The sequence below is a fragment of the Hemiscyllium ocellatum genome, chromosome 29 (assembly GCF_020745735.1).
Source record: "Hemiscyllium ocellatum isolate sHemOce1 chromosome 29, sHemOce1.pat.X.cur, whole genome shotgun sequence".
Lineage (NCBI taxonomy): Eukaryota > Metazoa > Chordata > Chondrichthyes > Orectolobiformes > Hemiscylliidae > Hemiscyllium > Hemiscyllium ocellatum.
Genome location: NC_083429.1, coordinates 24,641,166 through 24,662,598, shown reverse-complemented (window position 1 = coordinate 24,662,598; position 21,433 = coordinate 24,641,166). Strand labels below are relative to the sequence as shown.

General features: G+C 43.6%; 1 protein-coding gene across 2 annotated transcripts in view; it reads right to left on the bottom strand.

Annotated features, from left to right (window-relative positions):
- robo4 (roundabout, axon guidance receptor, homolog 4 (Drosophila)) overlaps nucleotides 1-21,433 on the bottom strand; it is a 125,942-nt gene that overhangs the window by 27,508 nt on the left and 77,001 nt on the right. For both annotated transcript variants that reach the window (XM_060846937.1, XM_060846938.1), the window contains exons 11-15: nucleotides 16,126-16,317; nucleotides 8,512-8,554; nucleotides 8,298-8,428; nucleotides 5,739-6,056; nucleotides 1,112-1,177 (exon numbers count right to left, since the gene is read on the bottom strand). In XM_060846937.1, coding sequence (XP_060702920.1) covers nucleotides 1,112-1,177; nucleotides 5,739-6,056; nucleotides 8,298-8,428; nucleotides 8,512-8,554; nucleotides 16,126-16,317 — 750 coding nt within the window. The remainder of the gene's footprint in view (nucleotides 1-1,111; nucleotides 1,178-5,738; nucleotides 6,057-8,297; nucleotides 8,429-8,511; nucleotides 8,555-16,125; nucleotides 16,318-21,433) is intronic.

Below are 21,433 nucleotides of genomic sequence, written 5' to 3'. Positions count from 1 at the left end.
GATTAGGCATGCTGGTGGTTGCACACAGGATTAATTGCTCTTCACACTGTCCACCTCAACTTCTAGGACAGGAAGATGAGATGCCTAATGACAGCTAGGCCATGAAGCTTTGAATGAATTGGCAATGTTACCCCTCACCATTATATTCACTTTTGGCTCAACCAATATCTAAACAATCTTTGAAAGGTGATCTCCTAGTGGTGTCATTCTAACCAAAGAATGGGGAAGGAATCATCATTAAACAATTAGAACAACTTGTCTTCCAATTGTCCCTTCCATCTCAAATAAAGATAAAATACTGCAGATGCTGGAAATCTGAAACAAACACAGAGAATGCTGGAGAAACTCAGCAGGTCTGGCAGCATCTGTGGAGAGAGAGAGACACAGAGTTAATGCTTTGAATCTGGTATGACTCTTCTTTGATACTCTGAAGAAGAACTAAAGAAGTTCTGAAGAGACCTGAGAAGAAGTTATACCAGATTTGAAGCATAAACAAAGCGCACTGCAGAAATTCATCAAAGATCCTCAGACAACGCCTTACAAACTAATGACCACTTCCGTCTAGACAGACAAGGACAGCAAATACATGGGAATAACACCACCTTCAAGGTCCCCTCTAAGCCACTCACCATCCTAACTTGGAAATATATCGAGGTTGCTTCACTGTTGCTGGGTCAAAATCCTGGAATTCCCTCCCTAACAGCATTGTGGATCAACCCACAGCAGGTGGATTGCAGAGGTTCAAGGAGGCAGCTCACCCCTACCTTCTCAAGGGCAACTAGGGACGGGCAATAAATGCTGGTCAAGCAAAGATACCCATATGCCACAAATGAATAGGAAAAAAAAAGTTCCTCTTTCCACAGATGCTGCTAGATTAATTTCCCAGTATTTCTCTGTGTTTGTCCCTCACAGCTCACTCACGAGTACCTACTGCCAACTCATCTGTGGGAAATGAGAAACTGTAGCTAGGCACCTCTGCCCTATAGAAATGTGGCACAATGCTTTGTTAATATTTGTCATTCTAGACTAATACTTCAGTTATACAGCCCTCCCAGGTACATTCTGGCCTCAGCCAAAATTCCCAAACCGATAATCAATCTCATCACGATACCTTTGCGGCTGAATCCTGGACTGGTAACTGGGTTCCGACCAACAGTGATCACAGATCTGTTACTTTCTAGGAATGGAATCAAAAGAATCAGTGAACATTTATGAATAAGAAAAGTGAATTAGTGTCTATGCTTCCAGAATTCAGGCTGGAATTTAGCCCAACCATCTTCTTTCTGAAGATAAGTTGCATATCAAGGATCTATGTAAGTTCTTAACATAACTACAGAGCCATCAAGTTTCCCCCTCAGTCCACAGATAATATTTGCAAAGTAAATCCAGCAACTGGCTCTACATCCAGCAATGTAAATTCAGGAAAAACATGCTGATTCAATAGTATAGAAAAACCAGGCCACTTTACTAGTGCCCCTCTGATTGGCTCCATAATGTTCAATTGTTCTCTTTGATTATATGAGTTTATTTACTATTGATGCTCACTGTGCTGGGGGGATTGGTTAAGCATGTGTTTGGACTCAAGAATATTGGGAAGGTGGCAGTGCAAAGGGAATGTCACAGGTCAGGTAACCCAGAGAACCAGGCCAACTTTCCAGGGATGGGGGTTCAAATCCTACCACAGTAACTGTGGAAATTTAAATGAAATTGAAGTTACTTTAGGTCATAGTGTCTGTGAAGCTATTATCAATGGTTGTAAAATCCTGTTTGGTTCATTAATGCTCTCATTAATTTGCCATCTGGTTTGGTCTACATGTCATTCCAAATCCACAGTGATGCTGTGACTCTTTACGCGAGGAAGTAGCTCAGGAAGCCATTCAGTTCAAAGACAATTGAGCCTGTGCAGCAAATGCTGGTCTTGCCAGTGACAGACACATCCCATAAACGATGAAAAAGAGGTTAACAAATCGATAGCAAGAGTTGGAAACTAAAGCTAGAAGCATAGGTTAAACATTCGGAAGAACTGTGATGAAGAAAAAGCTAAATACATGGGAATGGGAGCAACTTTGTATAGTTGTGTTGGAAAACATAACAAAAATTTCCACACATTATTTTAATGGTGCCCTCATCCACCCCCTTCCTTTCTCTCGGAGAAACCCAAAGAATCCCAAACTTTCTCTGACATAAAGATAGGCAATGAACTTCAACTGAGCTTATCCTCAACCTGCAGACTGGTAACTTCAAGAAGCCTGTTCAAACCCTGCAATTTTAGGTAGTTTGATGTAATTAAGCCAAACAATTCAAAATAAATTACACTAAATGAGTTAAAAAGGAAACAAGCTGATTATAATGAAGCGGTTCAATAACCTAAAAAAAATGATAGAGAGGCGGGCACTGCGGGAGATACAATGTTTTGTTTCCCCGTGCAACTCCATGTTGATTTAGTCCCTTCCCACTCTCCCGGCCTCTCCCTCCCTTTTGATAGTTTCCATTGCCCACAGTAGCTTTGCTTGTAAACATTTAATTGGCTAAATGATTGATTATTAAAAGCAAAAAATAAAACGCGAAAGAAATCATGTGGATTTTGGTAGCGGGAAGATCACTCAGTCGTGTGCTAGAGCACTGCCAACTAAAGGAAAGTTTAAATAAATGAATCTAATTCAACTGGTCGAACAGGGTAAAGATCGACCCATATATACAGCTTATTATAATAGGTTAAGATGAGCAGCTAAAATAATTTTGTGCAAATCACAAATAATTTTGTGTAATAAACTGGTTAACATCATTGATTAATCGCTAGGTTAATGGCTAACCAGTATGTTAATGGGTTTGTACTTTGCCAAGTAGCCTAACTCAAGCTGGTTCTGTTATGACATAATCTTCCTTCATAGCACAGGTTAACCACCATTAGCAGTTGCAATGGAAACACAGGCAGGTACAGTGGTAATGTCCCTAGCCCTACACTGGGAGGCCTGGGTTCAACTGCCACCTGCTCCAGAGGCACGGAATAACATCTTTGACCAAGTTGATGAGAAAATAGATTTTTAAAGAATTGGAAACACTGGCAGACACACTAGGGAATTTGAAGAAGGATTTGAAACAGGGCCATTGAGTCTGTCAGCTCAGAGTGCTCAGCTCTGAAGCTAGGAAAGGTGGGGATCGTTCTGTTCCTTTGTACAAATTTCTGTCTGTTTAAACAAAGGCAACTTGCAAACTTCAACTTCCTTGACCTCTCTGTGACAGATTTTTCAGAGCCTATGCCATTGTTGCTCCTCGTTTTCTTTTCCTGGAATGTTGACTCTGTGCCTGGGAATAGCTTTACAAGGTCATTCACAACTCTCCAGCATTGTGCTTCAAATGAGGGGAAGGTTCAACAATTTGTGTCTTAATGCTTCGAGTGTGGGGAGGCTTCTCAGCCATGAGAGTCATCATCTGTCTTTATCTGACATCCAATCATGTACAAGAATTGTTGTAATCTGTAAATCACTCTGTTCAGAGGTATTATGACAAACCTATGGGGCAGGTAGTATTTGTACTTGGACCTCCTGGCTCAAAGTCAGGGACACTACCACTGACCACAGTAATGATCAGGAACAAGAGACATGAATCATGAGATTCTTTAACAGTACTGGTAAGACTAGAACACTCCTTGTGTTAATGTATCCCAGTGCACAGCAATCATTAAACTTCACACATTTTTTATTCTGTATTTCTTGGTATCCTTCCATCTTAACTGTTTTCGTTATTTTTGTTTCCTGCACAATAACTTGAAATTAGGATTTAACTGTGGACCGTGCATCAAGTTGGGGAACCTTTGCTGCATTGTCTTTTGTGGAAGCTATGGAGGGGGAAGGCACTATGACTGGACTCTGGAGGGACTCCCATAGTCGAATGACCTGTTGACATTCACTGACAATGCTCCAGTGTAAAATGGTCAATTGAGTGAATTATGGGACCATAGGGCAACATACGGGTGGCACAGTGGTTAGCACTGCTGCCTCACAGCACCAGAGACCTGGGTTCAATTCCTGCCTCAGGCAACTGACTGTGTGGGTTTCTTCCTGGTAGTCTGGTTTCCTCCCACAGCAATTCTAATGGCCACAACGATTTCCTGTCCTCCAACTTGGATTACCCAGAATCATTATAGTAGTAATTGGAGATTTCCCCCTTTAAATATATTTGTGGGCGGCACAGTGGCACAGTGGTTAGCACTGCTGCCTCACAGCGCCAGAGACCCAGGTTCAATTCCCGCCTCAGGCGACTGACTGTGTGGAGTTTGCACGTTCTCCCCATGTCTGCGTGGGTTTTCTCCAGTTTCCTCCCGGACACAAAGATGTGCGGGTCAGGGGAATTGGCCATGTTAAATTGCCCGTAGCGTTAGGTATGGGGTAAATGTAGGGGTATGGGTGGGTTGCACTTCGGTGGGTCGGTGTGGACTTGTTGGGCCAAAGGGCCTGTTTCCACACTGTAAGTAATCTAATCTAATCTAATGTTTAAAGTCTGGTTGAAGATTTGTAGCTCGGGTGTCCGTTGTTGTGGTTCTGTTCGCCGAGCTGGAAGATTTTGCTGCAAACGTTTCGTTCCCTGGCTAGGGAACATCATCAGTGCTATTGGAGCCTCCTGTGAAGCGCTGCTTTGACGTTTGTTCCGGTACACAGGAAACCAACACACACAGACCAAGTCCTAAACTATGAAAGCAACCACCCCAACACACAAATGAAGCTGCATCAGGACACTATTCAAAAGAGCCACAACACACTGCAGTACACCAGAACTGCGAAAAGAGGAAGAGGAACACCTATACAAGGTATTCGCCAAAAACGGATACCCACGAAACTTTATCACCAGATGCCTAAGAGATAGACCACGGAACGAGGACATGCCACAACCAAAAGGACTAGCCACACTACCATACGTCAGGAGCGTCTCAGAACTGACAGCCAGACTACTGCGACCCTTAGGACTCATAACAGCACACAAGCCAACATCCACGCTCAGACAACAACTCACTAGAACAAAGGACCCAATACCCAGCATGAGCCAAACTAACGTAGTTTACAAAATACCATGCAAGGACTGCACAAAACACTATATAGGACAAACAGGAAGACAGCTAACAATCCGCATCCATGAACATCAGCTAGCCACAAAACGACACGACCAGCTATCCCTAGTAGCCATACACTCAGACAACCAGGAACATGAATTTGATTGGGAAAACACTACCATCATAGGACAAGCCAGACAGAAAACAGCCAGGGAATTCCTAGAGGCATGGCATTCATCCACAAACTCCATTAACAGACACATAGACCTGGACCCCATATACAAACCACTACAGCTGAAACTGACACCCGGAAACAGCAAGAACATCCATCAACAGACACATCGACCTGGACCCCACATACAAACTATTACAGCTGAAACTGACACCCGGAAGCGGCAAGAACAAACCACTATAAATACCGGAATAAACGTCAAAGCAGCGCTTCACAGGAGGCTCCAATAGCACTGATGATGTTCCCTAGCCAGGGAACGAAACGTTTGCAGCAAAAACTTCCAGCTCGGCGAACAGAACCACAACAACTAATCTAATGTCTGCAAATGGGGCCATATCACACAGTGACAACTTCTAACAAAGGTATTTGGGGGAATGGGAGGTGAAGGCAGCACCAATGAAAAGGTTTTTCTTAAAAATGCCAGAATTTCTGGGATTTAATGGTGATTTAAACTCTCACCGTTATTGCAGTTTTTGTCCCATGATTCTGGATTGGCCTGTCGGTAGGGTGTTGGTTTCCATTGTAGCTTTGTGACCTCCTGGCCAAAGCTGTTGATATTGTTTCTGTTGGTGTTGTTTTTCAGTAATGGCAAAGGACTCTGGTTTGGAGTCACCTGGATGGTGTAGCTCGAGTTTGTAGATCTCTGTGAGAGAGGCGTGCTAAACGTCTTCAAATCCTTTCCTTTAATATCAACACTGAACGTCCCGTACAGACTGTTATCGGGTAATATCAAGGGATTTTGGTCTCTCAAACCCTGGTCCTTCTCAATTGATGAACCTATCAAGAGAAAAAGAGAGGGAGATTCACAGTGGAGGAACTGAGGCCTCTTTTCACTTCTGATACCGAGTGGATTGACAATGAAACTACAGTAGCGCCTCGACTTACGAACTTAATCCATTCCAGGACCCGGTTTGCGAACTGAAAAGTTCGCGAACTGAATCAATTTTTCCCATTGTTCGGATAGCATAAGAATGCTTGGACGTTCGCTGTTCACAGCGCATGTGCCAAAGACGAACTGAATGAGATCACGCAGGGTCCGAGAGCTTTTGCGTTCAACAAGCACGTAGCAAAGCAGAACAATGAAACCACGTGGTCAGACATGGGCTTTTTGCATTCGTACCTTGAATTTCGTACATACGTTGAAGCAAAATATTACGTACAATCCTGTTCGTAAACCAATTTGTTCGTGAATGGGGTCGTTGTATGTCGAGGTGCTACTGTATTTCAGGCCACCATTCTAGTTGACATAGGCTAGCAGTTTACCAATGATGGCTAGGTAGCATTGGGTTTAATCAAAAGAGCTAACAGTTTACTGCTGACATTTGAGAAAATAAAAGAAATGAACTTTCAAAACCATTGCCTTTACCCAATACTCCATTTGGATGGCTAATCAATGAGGAAGTAGTCCAATTAGAACTAAACTAAAAGGAGCTCTAATTAATCATTGTAACATTCTTAATGAAAAATTTACTTTCACTTGTCCGATAAATCCGATCAGATTTCCATCAAGAAACAAATCAATTACACAAATGTGACTTGCATAGTTTGTTCCTCTGGCTGAGATTTATCACATATTGAGGGACATTAAATAAGTGACAGAGAAATGGGGAGCTTCCTACTTTCAAATTTCATTCCAAAGACAAAGCATCTCATTCAATATACGACAAACAGAATGATAGCATGTTGTATTAAGGTAGTTAGTGCCTGAAAGAGTTATCAGATATAACAAGATAAATTACATTCATTAGCGTATAAAGTTTCTGAGTTCATGGTTATGTGCCCTTCTTCCAAGGCTACATTCATGCCTGGGTATCCTTGGAGAGGGAGCATATGGTGTCCATCAAAACTCTCAATGCCTTTAGAGATAGAGATACCACATGGGATGATTAGATTTCTTATAGTATGGAAACTGGCACTTCAGCCAAACAAGTCCACACCAATCCTCCGAAGAGTAACCCACCCAGATCCATTCCCCTCTGACTAATGCACCTAACACTACGGGCAATTTAGCAGGACCAATTCACCTGACCTGCACATCTTTGGACTATGGGAGGAAACCCACGCAGACACAGGGAGAATGTGCAAACTCCACACAAGCAGTTGCCCAAGGAGGGAATTGAACCTGGTTCCTTGGCGCTGTGAGGCAGCAGTACTGACCACTGAGCCACCGTGCCATCCTGATCTCCCCCATCCAACTCCATTTTGATTTAGCTCGATACTTCTCCCTCACCTTTGGTGATCTGCATTACCCTTAATGGGCTTTGCATGTAAATTAATCAATTGGAAACCATGGGTGATTTACTGGTGTTGGCTGATAGATTAAAAAAAGACACAGGTGATTTGGTGATGGGGAAAAACAAGAACCATTCAGTTGTCAGAGTGCTTCTAGATATAACCAAAAAAGAGGATCTGGGGGAGGGTGGCTACCATGATAGTATCCTTACTTCCAGGCTAGGAAACCCAAGTTCAAGTCTCACTTGCTCCAGATATGTGTAATAACATTGCTAAAGAGGTTGATTAGAAAACATCAATAAAAGGAGTCTGGTTCTTTTGCTAATTGTCCTAAATCTGTCCTGAGATTTGGAGAAATTACTCAAAGGGGTGTGAATCTTTAGAAATCCGACACCAGTAGGTTGTGCCATTATCAAATAATCAAAGCCCGAAACGTTGAAGAAGGGCTTATGCCCGAAACGTCGAATTTCCTGTTCCTTGGATGCTGCCTGACCTGCTGCGCTTTTCCAGCAACACATTTTCAGCCATTATCAAATATACTTAAGGCTGAGATACAGACTTTTGTTTTCTCAGGAAATCAAGAGATACGCATAGCCAACAGAGCCACAGAAAGAGTCAATGTACAATCTCAAAACCTCACTCTGAGTATGTCTGTTAAATCGCTCCTTCTCTACTGTAAGAAAATCCAACAACAATACCTTCATGGGCTGAATAGATCATAAATGTAGCCTTGCTGGAAACTTGTTTCCGTTATTAACTATGGCTGCTCCATCCCTCCCAGCTCACCTGTTGACCAGTACGCTTGTTTCTCCTGACCGTGGAGCCAGAGAGGCTGACTATTCCCAGGACTGAAGCTCTTGGAGCAGCTGTTCGATTTCCAGGAATTCGACAACCAGGGAGAGTCAGTCAAGTTCATCCTGGAGCAGAGCATAATGGTTGTCAGGCCAGCTGCCCAGGAATAAATCAATGCAAACACTCACTGTATCTCATCTCACCTTACCTGTGCTTGATAATAATGTCTTCATTAGTCAGTCTGTACAAACCTACAATGTAGAAAAATAGCATGAATTAATAGGACAGAAGTTATGGCTCTGGGGTGTCGTAGGTGGTGCAGTGACTTGTGTGTTGTATGTTTCTTCATGTTTCCACCCTCTGACAATGAGGTGAATACTAAACATGGCAACAGAAGGTTCAACAAAATGCAGAGAGGTACATTTTGGGTGCAGGGTTGCATGACTAGGATAGTCCTGGCAACTGCTTTGTGGATTGAGGCTCCCAGCACTGGATGAAACTTTAAAATCTGATTGAAGATTTGTAGCTCGGGTATCCGTTGTTGTGGTTCTGCTCGCCGAGCTGGAAGTTTTTGCTGCAAACGTTTCGTTCCCTGGCTAGGGAACATCATCAGTGCGGTGGGAGCCTCGTGTGAAGCCTGCTTTGATGTTTCTTCCGGTATTTATATTGGTTTGTTCTTGCCGCTTCCGGGTGTCAGTTTCAGCTGCAGTGATTTGTATCTGGGGTCCAGGTCGATGTGTCTGTTGATGGATGTTCTTGCCGTTTCCGGGTGTCAGTTTCAGCTGTAGTGGTTTGTATATGGTGTCCAGGTCAATGTGTCTATTGATGGAGTTTGGGGATGAATGCCATGCTTCTAGGAATTCTCTGGCTGTTCTCTGTCTGGCTTGTCCTATGATAGTGGTGTTTTCCCAGTCAAATTCATGTTGCTGGTTGTCTGAGTGTATGGCTACTAGAGATAGCTGGTCGTGTCGTTGTGTGGCTAGCTGATGTTCATGGATGCGGATTGTTAGCTGTCTTCCTGTTTGTCCTATATAGTGTTTTGTGCAGTCCTTGCATGGTATTTTGTAAACTACGTTAGTTTGGCTCATGCTGGGTATTGGGTCCTTTGTTCTAGTGAGTTGTTGTCTGAGCGTGGATGTTGGCTTGTGTGCTGTTATGAGTCCTAAGGGTCGCAGTAGTCTGGCTGTCAGTTCTGAGACACTCCTGACGTATGGTAGAGTGGCTAGTCCTTTTGGTTGTGGCATGTCCTCGTTCCGTGGTCTATCTCTTAGGCATCTGGTGATAAAGTTGCGTGGGTATCCGTTTTTGGCGAATACCTTGTATAGATGTTCCTCTTCCTCTTTTCGCAGTTCTGGTGTACTGCAGTGTGTTGTGGCTCTTTTGAATAGTGTCCTGATGCAGCTTCGTTTGTGTGTGTTGGGGTGGTTACTTTCATAGTTTAAGACTTGGTCTGTGTGTGTTGGTTTCCTGTGTATCCTTGTGGTGAATTCTCCGTTGGGTGTTCTCTCTACTAACACGTCTAGGAATGGGAGTTGGCTATCCTTTTCTTCTTCTCGTGTGAATCGGATTCCTGTGAGTGTGGCATTGGTGATTCTGTGTGTTTTTTCTATATCTGTGTTTTTGATGATTACAAAGGTGTCATCAACATATCTGATCCAGAGTTTGGGTTGGATTTGTGGTATGGCTGTATGTTCTAATCTTTGCATAACTGCCTCTGCTATGAGTCCCGAGATTGGTGATCCCATGGGTGTTCCGTTGATTTGTTCGTATATCTGATTGTTGAATGTAAAGTGTGTGGTGAGGCACAGGTCCAGTAGTTTAAGTATGCCGTCCTTGTTGATAGGTTCGGCCTCCTGTGTTCTGTTATGTATGTCCAGTAGGTTGGCTATTGTTTCTCTGGCTAGGGTTTTGTCAATTGAAGTGAACAGTGCCGTCACGTCGAATGATACCATGGTTTCTTCTTTGTCTATGTGTGTCTTCCTGATGACGTCCAAGAATTCCTGTGTTGATTGTATGGAGTGTTTGGATCCGCTGACTAGGTGTTTCAGTTTTTGTTGTAGTTCTTTGGCCAGTTTGTATGCTGGTGTCCCTGGTAGTGATACTATGGGTCTGAGTGGGATGTCTGGTTTGTGTACTTTGGGTAGTCCATAGAATCTGGGGGTGTTGTTGCTTTCAGGTTTCATTCTTTGCTGGTCCGCTTTGGTTATCTGTCCGTTTTTTTGTAGATTCCTTAGTGTGTTGATTATTCTATTGGTGAGTTGTGGTGTGGGGTCGGAATCCTTCATTTGGTAGGTGTTGGTGTCTGCGAGTAGTTGTTGTGCTTTACTGATGTAGTCTGATTTATCTAGGATGACCGTCATTCTGCCTTTATCTGCCGGTAGTATGATTATGTTTTAGTCATTTTTCAGTGCTTTCAGTGCTTCCCTCTCCTTGGTGTTGAGGTTATGTGTTTGTCGTTTTCTTATCTTCATGGGTACTACCGTTTGTCTCACTGTTTGTTGTGTCTCTTCTGTCAGTCCATTGTTCCTGAGTGTGCTTTCTAGTGCTGCTAGGAAGTCTGCTGTGTTGGCATCCCTGTGGTTGTATTTGAGTCCCTTGGCCAGTATAGTTCTTTCCATGTCTGTGAGCTGTCTGTGGGAGAGGTTTTTAACCCAGTTGTGTGTTGTAGTGTCCTCCTTTTTGTGTGTTAGTTTGTCCATTTTTTCTCTTAGTGCTGTTTTTTTGCGGAGTGTTGTCCTGTTCTGTCCTATAGTGATAGCCTGTTCTATGGTCCGGGTCCATTCCTGATTAGTGGTTTTTGAAATTAACGACTTTTGGCGCGCAATTTCTTGCTTGTATCTGTGCAGTCGGTTGTGAGCATCTGTGATCATTACCTGGACCATCCTGAATCCGTTCTTCTTGGCTGTTTCCCTGGCTTGTGGGTTATTTACTGGAGGTCTGTACTTGACACATTGTGGAAGGATTTGATTTTTTTTTGACACCCGGAAGCGGCAAGAACAAACCAATATAAATACCGGAAGAAACATCAAAGAGCGCTTCACACGAGGCTCCCACCGCACTGATGATGTTCCCTAGCCAGGGAACGAAACGTTTGCAGCAAAAACTTCCAGCTCGGCGAGCAGAACCACAACAACGGATACCCGAGCTACAAATCTTCAATCAGATTTTAAACACTTACGGGCGAGAAACGCTGAAACAAGCCAGGAGATGGGAATCCTGCGCTAACCGCCTCAGCGCAACATATGAACAACTCCGGTTCCTCCACGAATGCCGAAAAAATCAAATCCTTCCACAATGTGTCAAGTACAGACCTCCAGTAAATAACCCACAAGCCAGGGAAACAGCCAAGAAGAACGGATTCAGGATGGTCCAGGTAATGATCACAGACGCTCACAATCGACTGCACAGATACAAGCAAGAAATTGCGCGCCAAAAGTCGTTAATTTCAAAAACCACTAATCAGGAATGGACCCGGACCATAGAACAGGCTATCACTATAGGACAGAACAGGACAACACTCCGCAAAAAAACAGCACTAAGAGAAAAAATGGACAAACTAACACACAAAAAGGAGGACACTACAACACACAACTGGGTTAAAAACCTCTCCCACAGACAGCTCACAGACATGGAAAGAACTATACTGGCCAAGGGACTCAAATACAACCACAGGGATGCCAACACAGCAGACTTCCTAGCAGCACTAGAAAGCACACTCAGGAACAATGGACTGACAGAAGAGACACAACAAACAGTGAGACAAACGGTAGTACCCATGATGATAAGAAAACGACAAACACATAACCTCAACACCAAGGAGAGGGAAGCACTGAAAGCACTGAAAAATGACTAAAACATAATCATACTACCGGCAGATAAAGGCAGAATGACGGTCATCCTAGATAAATCAGACTACATCAGTAAAGCACAACAACTACTCGCAGACACCAACACCTACCAAATGAAGGATTCCGACCCCACACCACAACTCACCAATAGAATAATCAACACACTAAGGAATCTACAAAAAAACGGACAGATAACCAAAGCGGACCAGCAAAGAATGAAACCTGAAAGCAACAACACCCCCAGATTCTATGGACTACCCAAAGTACACAAACCAGACATCCCACTCAGACCCATAGTATCACTACCAGGGACACCAGCATACAAACTGGCCAAAGAACTACAACAAAAACTGAAACACCTAGTCAGCGGATCCAAACACTCTATACAATCAACACAGGAATTCTTGGACGTCATCAGGAAGACACACATAGACAAAGAAGAAACCATGGTATCATTCGACGTGACGGCACTGTTCACTTCAATTGACAAAACCCTAGCCAGAGAAACAATAGCCAACCTACGGGACATACATAACAGAACACGGGAGGCCGAACCCATCAACAAGGACGGCATACTTAAACTACTGGACCTGTGCCTCACCACACACTTTACATTCAACAATCAGATATACGAACAAATCAACGGAACACCCATGGGATCACCAATCTCGGGACTCATAGCAGAGGCAGTTATGCAAAGATTAGAACATACAGCCATACCACAAATCCAACCCAAACTCTGGATCAGATATGTTGATGACACCTTTGTAATCATCAAAAACACAGATATAGAAAAAACACACAGAATCATCAATGCCACACTCACAGGAATCCGATTCACACGAGAAGAAGAAAAGGATAGCCAACTCCCATTCCTAGACGTGTTAGTAGAGAGAACACCCAACGGAGAATTCACCACAAGGATACACAGGAAACCAACACACACAGACCAAGTCTTAAACTATGAAAGTAACCACCCCAACACACACAAACGAAGCTGCATCAGGACACTATTCAAAAGGGCCACAACACACTGCAGTACACCGGAGCTGCGAAAAGAGGAAGAGGAACATTTATACAAGGTATTCGCCAAAAACGGATACCCACGCAACTTTATCACCAGATGGACCCTAAGAGATAGACCACGGAACAAGGACATGCCACAACCAAAAGGACTAGCCACTCTACCATACGTCAGGAGTGTCTCAGAACTGACAGCCAGACTACTGCGACCCTTAGGACTCATAACAGCACACAAGCCAACATCCACACTCAGACAACAACTCACTAGAACAAAGGACCCAATACCCCGCATGAGCCAAACTAACGTAGTTTACAAAATACCATGCAAGGACTGCACAAAACACTATATAGGACAAACAGGAAGACAGCTAACAATCCGCATCCACGAACATCAGCTAGCCACAAAACGACACGACCAGCTATCTCTAGTAGCCATACACTCAGACAACCAGCAACATGAATTTGACTGGGAAAACACCACTATCATAGGACAAGCCAGACAGAGAACAGCCAGAGAATTCCTAGAAGCATGGCATTCATCCCCAAACTCCATCAATAGACACATTGACCTGGACACCATATACAAACCACTACAGCTGAAACTGACACCCGGAAACGGCAAGAACATCCATCAACAGACACATCGACCTGGACCCCAGATACAAATCACTGCAGCTGAAACTGACACCCGGAAGCGGCAAGAACAAACCAATATAAATACCGGAAGAAACATCAAAGCAGGCTTCACACGAGGCTCCCACCGCACTGATGATGTTCCCTAGCCAGAGAACGAAACGTTTGCAGCAAAAACTTCCAGCTCGGCGAGCAGAACCACAACACTGGATGAAACTGCACTTAAAGCAAAAAATTCTGCAATTTACCTTGTTGGTGTGCCTTGGAGTAAAGACAATCCTTTTGCTTCTATTAACCCAATACATCGGTGAAACAAGCTGTGTTCACTGAAAAACAGAAGCCCCAACCCAACATCCGAAAGCTCTTCTAATTCTTAATCTCCTATATCATGTGAATTGAACTAATTTAACATTAATAGTAACTAATATGTAGAACAGACTCCAAATGAAGGCAATTAATATTTTGATAAATAAATCATTAATAGTAGTTGAATGCCAATCTGGTTAGGATCAGTAATGAACCTTGTAAGATGTTAATTAACACAGATCCAATATTCTTGGTTCAAGTCTTGTAAAAATTCAGTAATTTCTTCTGCTTCACTCAGCAATAGTTGTTCAAAAATATGCAAGCCTTATATCCCCCTTTTTTTTTCTCTCGTCTTCTTTTTAACTTCTGTCTTTCCCTGTTCTCTTCTTCCATCTCTTCTGCCTATCACTTCTGCCACAACTAGTGTAAAACATAGATACCAGTACTGCATCCAGTTTGGCTACTGATCACACTACAGAACAGACAGATAATAATAACCATGATGTTGCCAGGTTGGTGATGTATAACATCATGTCAGAATGGATAGGAAGGACTTATTTCCTGTCGGAGAGAGATCACTATGTAGAAGATATGATTTGAATTAATTGGTAGAAGGGCTGAAAATTTACATCACAGAATGAGGCCATTCAGCCTATTGTGTCCACCAAGGAACATCCCACTTCCCACATTTTGGTCTGTAGCATCCCGAAGGTTACAGCATTTCAGATTCAAATTCAAGATTAAAAAGGAGTTGAAGAGAGCTAAAGCTGGGGATCTCCTTGAGAGTCTGCGAGAGGAAGGCACTTATCACTTTTAAGTACTTGAGCCAGAATTTGATACAGTGATGATGACCCTACCCACCAGCCAGAAAGCCCATTTCCATGTGCCCAGGAAGATACAACACTATCTTAATTAGGTGACTCACAAGACTGGTTGCCTGAAGTTGTGGCTTCTGCTCCCAACACTGTCTGGGGCAGGATCTCCCAACTCCAATAGCTGCCAGGAGCACTCTCACCCAATGGCACCAGCAAGAGCAGTGGCCATTACTGGTACCGCAGTAATCCTGTCACCTCCAATAGCACCACTGGGAGCTGTGACCATTACTAAGACTGCAGCAGTCCTGGGCCAGAAATATTGCTGAAGAACTAGAGGAAAGACAATTGGAGCTGGCTTCACAGCCCTAGGTCAAGCAGTCCCAGGGATTGTGTTTTGGGTCTGTCAAGTCAATTGAGGGCTGGGTGAGGGGCAGTGGATACTCAAACAGAAGCATCCATTACGATTAGAAAGGCCTTTCATAGGGCACATGATAACTGATCAGGAGAGATGCCCCTCCCCTGAGTCCCCAGGCATGCTGCACCGGTGGCCTTGTCATGTAACTTTGGGTCCCCTTGTTGATAGGAACATACCAGTGGTGGTAGGAAACAAAACCTTGGCCTTGAGGTTCTGAAACCTATTCAGATAAGGTTTGAGAGGCACAAAGGGGTCTAAAGCTGCATAGCATTTTTTGAGCCACCACTGATACAAGGAGCTAAACGGCCTCATTTGTTTCCCGTCCCACTTCTGTCTGTTCTGCTGTGATTACATCCTTACCCCATCTCCACAAACATCTCTCTCTTTCTCTCTCTCCTTCCGTCACCACACCCACTTCTATCTTTCATTGTCTCCTCCATTTCAACTTCTCTTCCCTCTCCAAACCAACGTCCTCCACTTTTCAGCCAGCACTCAGATCAGAGAAGACATATGGCAAATGATATACATTTCCCAACACTGAGGGAGTCTCTAAGCCTTTTGATAGCATGACGTAGACAAACAATTCCTCCATGGTTGAATAACATCACAGATACCTCCATCTCCCAAACAAAGGGCAGATACCAAGCACTCAGCCTGGAGGAATGAGTGTCCTTCAACAAGCTGCTGTGTGGGTGAGCATCATTGACCCACTCATCCTCAGTTCAATGTTAGCAAGTCACTACTATTAAAGGATCCTGTACTGACATTAACAGGTCTCTCACCTTTGCTGAGCCTGCGTTTCTTCTGAATTTGACAGCTTCTTGTGCGGCGGTGCCAGTACAAACACGCGCTGAAAATCATCAGGATGACCCAGAGAACACTCCCAGCACTCGCAATGAAGACTGGCTGCTTCACAATCTCCAGCACCAGTCCAAGGATCGAAGACTCCATTGACTTTTCCTGAGCTAAAGGGTCTGAAATTCAAAGGTCATCAATTGAAGCTTCACAGCAAATGGGTACTTAATGTCTTAATCGTGTGCAACAAACGGTTACCAAATGGATTCCTGAGATGGCAGGACTGACCTGTGAGGTCAGCCTGGATTGGTTAGGACTTTATTCACTGGAGTTTAGAAGAATGAAGAAGGATTTCATGAAAACCTATAAAGTTCTAAGAGGCCTAGACAGAGTATATTCCCAATGACCAGATAATCCAGAGCCAGGAGCTTTAAAATAAGAGTATAAGGTATAGAAGCAGAGTAAGGACATTCAGCCCATCGATATTGTTACACCATTCGATCATGGCTGATAATGTTTTTCAACCCCATTCTTCTGCCTTCTCCCTGTAACCCTTCATCCCCTTACTAATCTAGAGCCTATCTATCTCTGTCTTAAATGCACTCAATGACTTGGCCTCCAGAGCCTCTCGTGGCAATGAATTCCAGAGTCACCACCTTCTGGCTGAAGAAATTCCTCCTCATCTCAGTTTTAAAGGGTCATCACCCTTGCTCTGAGGCTGTACCCTCCAGTCCTGGTCTCTCCTACTCATGGAAACATCTTCTCAATGTCCACTCTATCCAGGCCTCTCAGTATTCTGTGTGTTTGAATGAGATTCCCTCTCATCCTTCTAAATGCCATCGAGTACAGACCCTGAGTCCTCAGCCACTCCTGATATCAGAAACTCTTCATCCCCAGGATCAGTCTAAGGTTGCAGGGTAAGGCATTTAGGGCCGAGATGAGGAGAAAGGTCTTCACCCAGACAGCAGTGAACCTGTGGAATTCAGTCACAGAAAACATCAAATGTTTTCAAGGAGTGAGATATAGGTCTCTGGGTTGAAGGGATCAAAGTGTAGAGTGAGAAAGTGGGAACAGGCGACTGAGTTGTATAATGTCCATAAACATATTGAATATCAGGGCAGGATCAAAGGGCCAACTGACCTACTCCTACTCCTGTTTTCTATGCTGAAAGTGTAACTAATTTATGGTGCGAAAACAACGTTTATCATCCTTAAAAAGACGTCATGCAAACAAATGAAAATGACAGGGGGACAGAATAAAGATCTAACCAGTCCAATCCACACAATTATGATGGTCGAAGGACATTGAAATACAGAAGAAGGCCATACAGCCTTTCAAAGCTAGTTGAACCTTTCATGTTATTCCCCAACTACCAGAGCTCTGGAGTCTCCTGGGAGGGGTGACAAACCAAAAATCGGAATTCTTAATAAAAGTGAAAGTGCAGAAGCCTGTTGCAGAACTCAGTGACTGGATTATCTGCAGAGATGTCGCAAAAATTGATCTGAACATTTGTATATTAACCATGTTTGATTTCTTGGTTTGGAATTCACATCACTTACACCACTGTGGTGGGTTCCTCATGGTGAGCTGGTTATTATGAAAATGAGTGTGTGTGCGAAGTGGGGGATAACTAACAATTGAAAATGAGGTGCAACTGATAATGGGTAAATGTAAAGGAACTGGGCTATTTAAAAGATTAAGTGGCTGCTTATGAGGGGATTAAATAAAAGGTTCATACAAGAGAAAGCATTTTTGTTGTGTATTTTAATTTCTGCAAATATTCTTCAAGCAACAAAAACGGCTGACGGAACCCAGGGGCACTGGCAATAAATGCAGAGAGCATCACATTCCTGTTTCTAAGTGCAAATCATTCAAAATAAGACAGGATGAACTGCATCCACATTCTTCTGAATGAATACCAAAGCACCATTCTGACAGGGAGAGCGAGAGCAAGAGAGCTTGAGACTACACAGCTGACTGTTACCCAACAGTTTCTTTAGAAAGTATATACCTGCCTAGAGGGCATCATGTTCTTATTGAATGGCGGAACAGACTTGAAGGGCTGAATAGCCTACTTCTGCTCCTAGCTCCAAGTTTCTAAATGCAACCGAGGTCAACCTGACTGATTTCTGGGTTGGCGGTGTTATCCCTTGAGATGACTGGCCCTGTATTCCCTAGAGTTTAGAAGAATGAGTGATAATCCTACTGAAGTATATCAGATTACAGAGCCTCGAGGATATCCCCCCGTGGCTGTGGTTATGGCAGGCTCTACCAAGGGACACAGCCTCAGTATGAAGGGCTGGCCATATGAGATTGAGATGGCGAACGATGGTTTCACTCAAAGAGTGGTGAATCTTTGGAACCCAGAGGGTTTTAGGAGCTCAGTTCGTGAATACATTCAAAACAGAGATCAACAGATTCCTAGATATCACAGACATTATGGGAAATGAGGATATTGTGATGAAATGGCTGAAGTAGAAGATCAGCCCTGACCTGGATGAGAAATGAAGCAGTCTTGAGGGGCTGAATGGCCTTTTCCTGCACCTGTTTCCCCTGTTCCTGTGCGCTAGCTGTATACTGTTCTGTTAGCTACAGGCATTTTCTTACTAAATATGCAGTTTAGTGACTGGCTGCCCAGTGATTGTAGAATCTCTACTGTGCAGAAGCAGGCTATTCAGCCCATTGAGTGCCACTGACCCTTCAAAGAGCCAATCCCATCCCGACCCAACCCGCTCCTCTATCACCCTGCATCACCCATGGCTAATCCAACTAGCCTGCACACTATGGGCAATTTCACACGGCCAATCCATCTAACCTGCACATCGTTGGACTGTGGGAGGAAACCGGAGCGCCCGGAGGAAACCCACACAGACAATGTGCAAGCTCCACACAGACAGTTGCCTGAGGCTGGAATCGAACCCAAGTCCCTGGTCCCCTGAGGCACCGTCATGAATCTGTGTGTCTAATTTTGTGCAGACTTTGGTCAAGTCCCTATATGCCTGACTTTATTTGCATATTGACCATGTTTGGGAAGAGCATGATAGGATCTTTTTGGTACAGTTTCAACATTCTAATATCTTTCTATTGCTCATGGTCATCTTCCTCACAAAATCATAGCAACAGGGGAATTCCCATGGATACATAAACTAAACAATGCCTCTGGCATACTTGGCATAATACTCCTTACTAAACAAAATTAAATAAGGATTTGTAAATACTCTCAAAATAACATTAGGAATTTCCTAAAAGGGAGACACTCTGTCGAAGCACAGTTTTGGTTCCCTGGTGTAGTCCTTGTGGCAAATCAGCATCAAACTACCAAGCAATCTTCCCATGCAGTATAAGTGGTTATTTCCTTCTGAGATTTGGTATTCTTGCAATTCTTCCCTGACGAGTGCAAGACCAAAAACATCAACAGCATATCTCCTTTTTCAGCAATTCTCAAATTCTGCAAAACCAAGTGACTGTTGTAAATGTCACTGCTGCACCTGTCCAGGCCCAGCCTAGAATCTGACCAGAAAATCAGGCTAGGTGCCAGTGGAAGAAATCCAGATAAAAGGATCTTTTCCCAATTTTCCATAAAAAATTGCATTCAAAGAACAAAGTAATTAAGCACACATTCGTAAAGTCTATTTCTAGGTAATACTCTGTGTTATTGACTGTGGCCATAGATCAAGACGCACAATTACAACTGTTACAACAGGAGATCACTATTGGTTCTGCGGAATTCACAGGATCACAAGCAAAAGCCTATCTGGGAAGGCCTTTCCCAGCCATAGAGTCATAGAATCCTTGAAGTGTGGAAACAGGCCATTTGGCCCAAAAAGTCCACCCCGACCCACCAAACAGTAACACACACAGACCCAATCCCCTACCTTATTACTCTACATTGCCCTGATGAAAGCACCTAACCTACACATCCATGAGCACTATGGGCAATTTAGCAAGGCCAATTCACCTAACCTGCACATCTTTGGAGGTGGTACCTCCCGAGTAAGACATATCCAGATCCAAAGACGGATACTTATCCTTCCTTGATCCAAGTATAACCCCCCTCCCTCATGTCAGGGACTTGACATAAAATATATCTGAATTAAAACTTGTTGTTGTACTTAGCAGGGGGAGGGTTTGAACAAATAAATTAGGAGCAGAAGTAGACTACTCAGCTCCTCCAGAGTCTAGATTAGAGTGGTGCTGGAAAAGCACAGCAGGTCAGGCAGTATCTGAGGAGCAGGAAAATCAACATTTCGGGCAAAAGCCCTTCATCAGGAATGGCAGGAAAACTGACGTTTCAGCCTACTCAGCTACTCAGCTCCTCCAGCCTGCACCATCATTCTCTAAGATCATGATTGATCTGATTACTCCACATTCCCACTTAGCACGAATAATCTTTCATCCTGAGATCCCAACCCTCGTGTAGATACCACCCCCTTTCATGAAAATGCTTTGTATTCTTCTCTCTCTTTAACTATCATCCTTCTATCTCAGCAACATCTGAGACGTCTAAAGGTAAAGTGAACGCTGAGTGAGGCTGGTACATACAAACTGCACCATCCATCACAATGACCATACAACCAGAAGTTCCTGCCATGCAGCACTCAGGATGAACTGCACTGTCACAGGTGCTACCTTTTCAATTAAACAAATATCTTATCTACTGTCTGAAAGTGACATATTAAACCACATGGCAAAGCAGAGCAGAGGAATTCTCCTTAGAGTCCTGGCCAATGTTTGATTATTAAATCAATGTCACTAAGGAAGGGTCACCAGATCCATATAAAACATAGAACATAGAACAGTACAGTACAGGCCCTTCGGCCCTCGATGCTGTGCCTCCCTTTTATCCAACTCTAAGATCAGACTAACGTACAAACCCTTCATTGTACTAACATCCGTATGCCCAGCCAAGAGTCGCTTAAACATCCCAAATGTATCTGACTCTATTACCACTGCCAGCAGTGCATTCCACACACTCACCTCTCTCTGAGTAAAGAACTTACCTCTGACATTCCCCCTAAACCTTCCTCTAATTAACTTAAAATTATGCCCTCTCGTGATAGACATATCCACCCTGGGAAAAAAGTGTCTGTCTACCCACTCTACTTATGCCTCTCAACATCTTGTAGACCTCCAAAACGTTAACTCTGATTTCTCTTCACAGATGCTTCCAGACCTGCCGAGCTTTTCCATGACTTCCGATTTTGTTTTGGATTTACATCATCAATAGTTCTTTTGGTTTTTATTCACTAAAACTGTAAATCTAGTCATTATTGCATTATTGCTTACGGGAGGCTA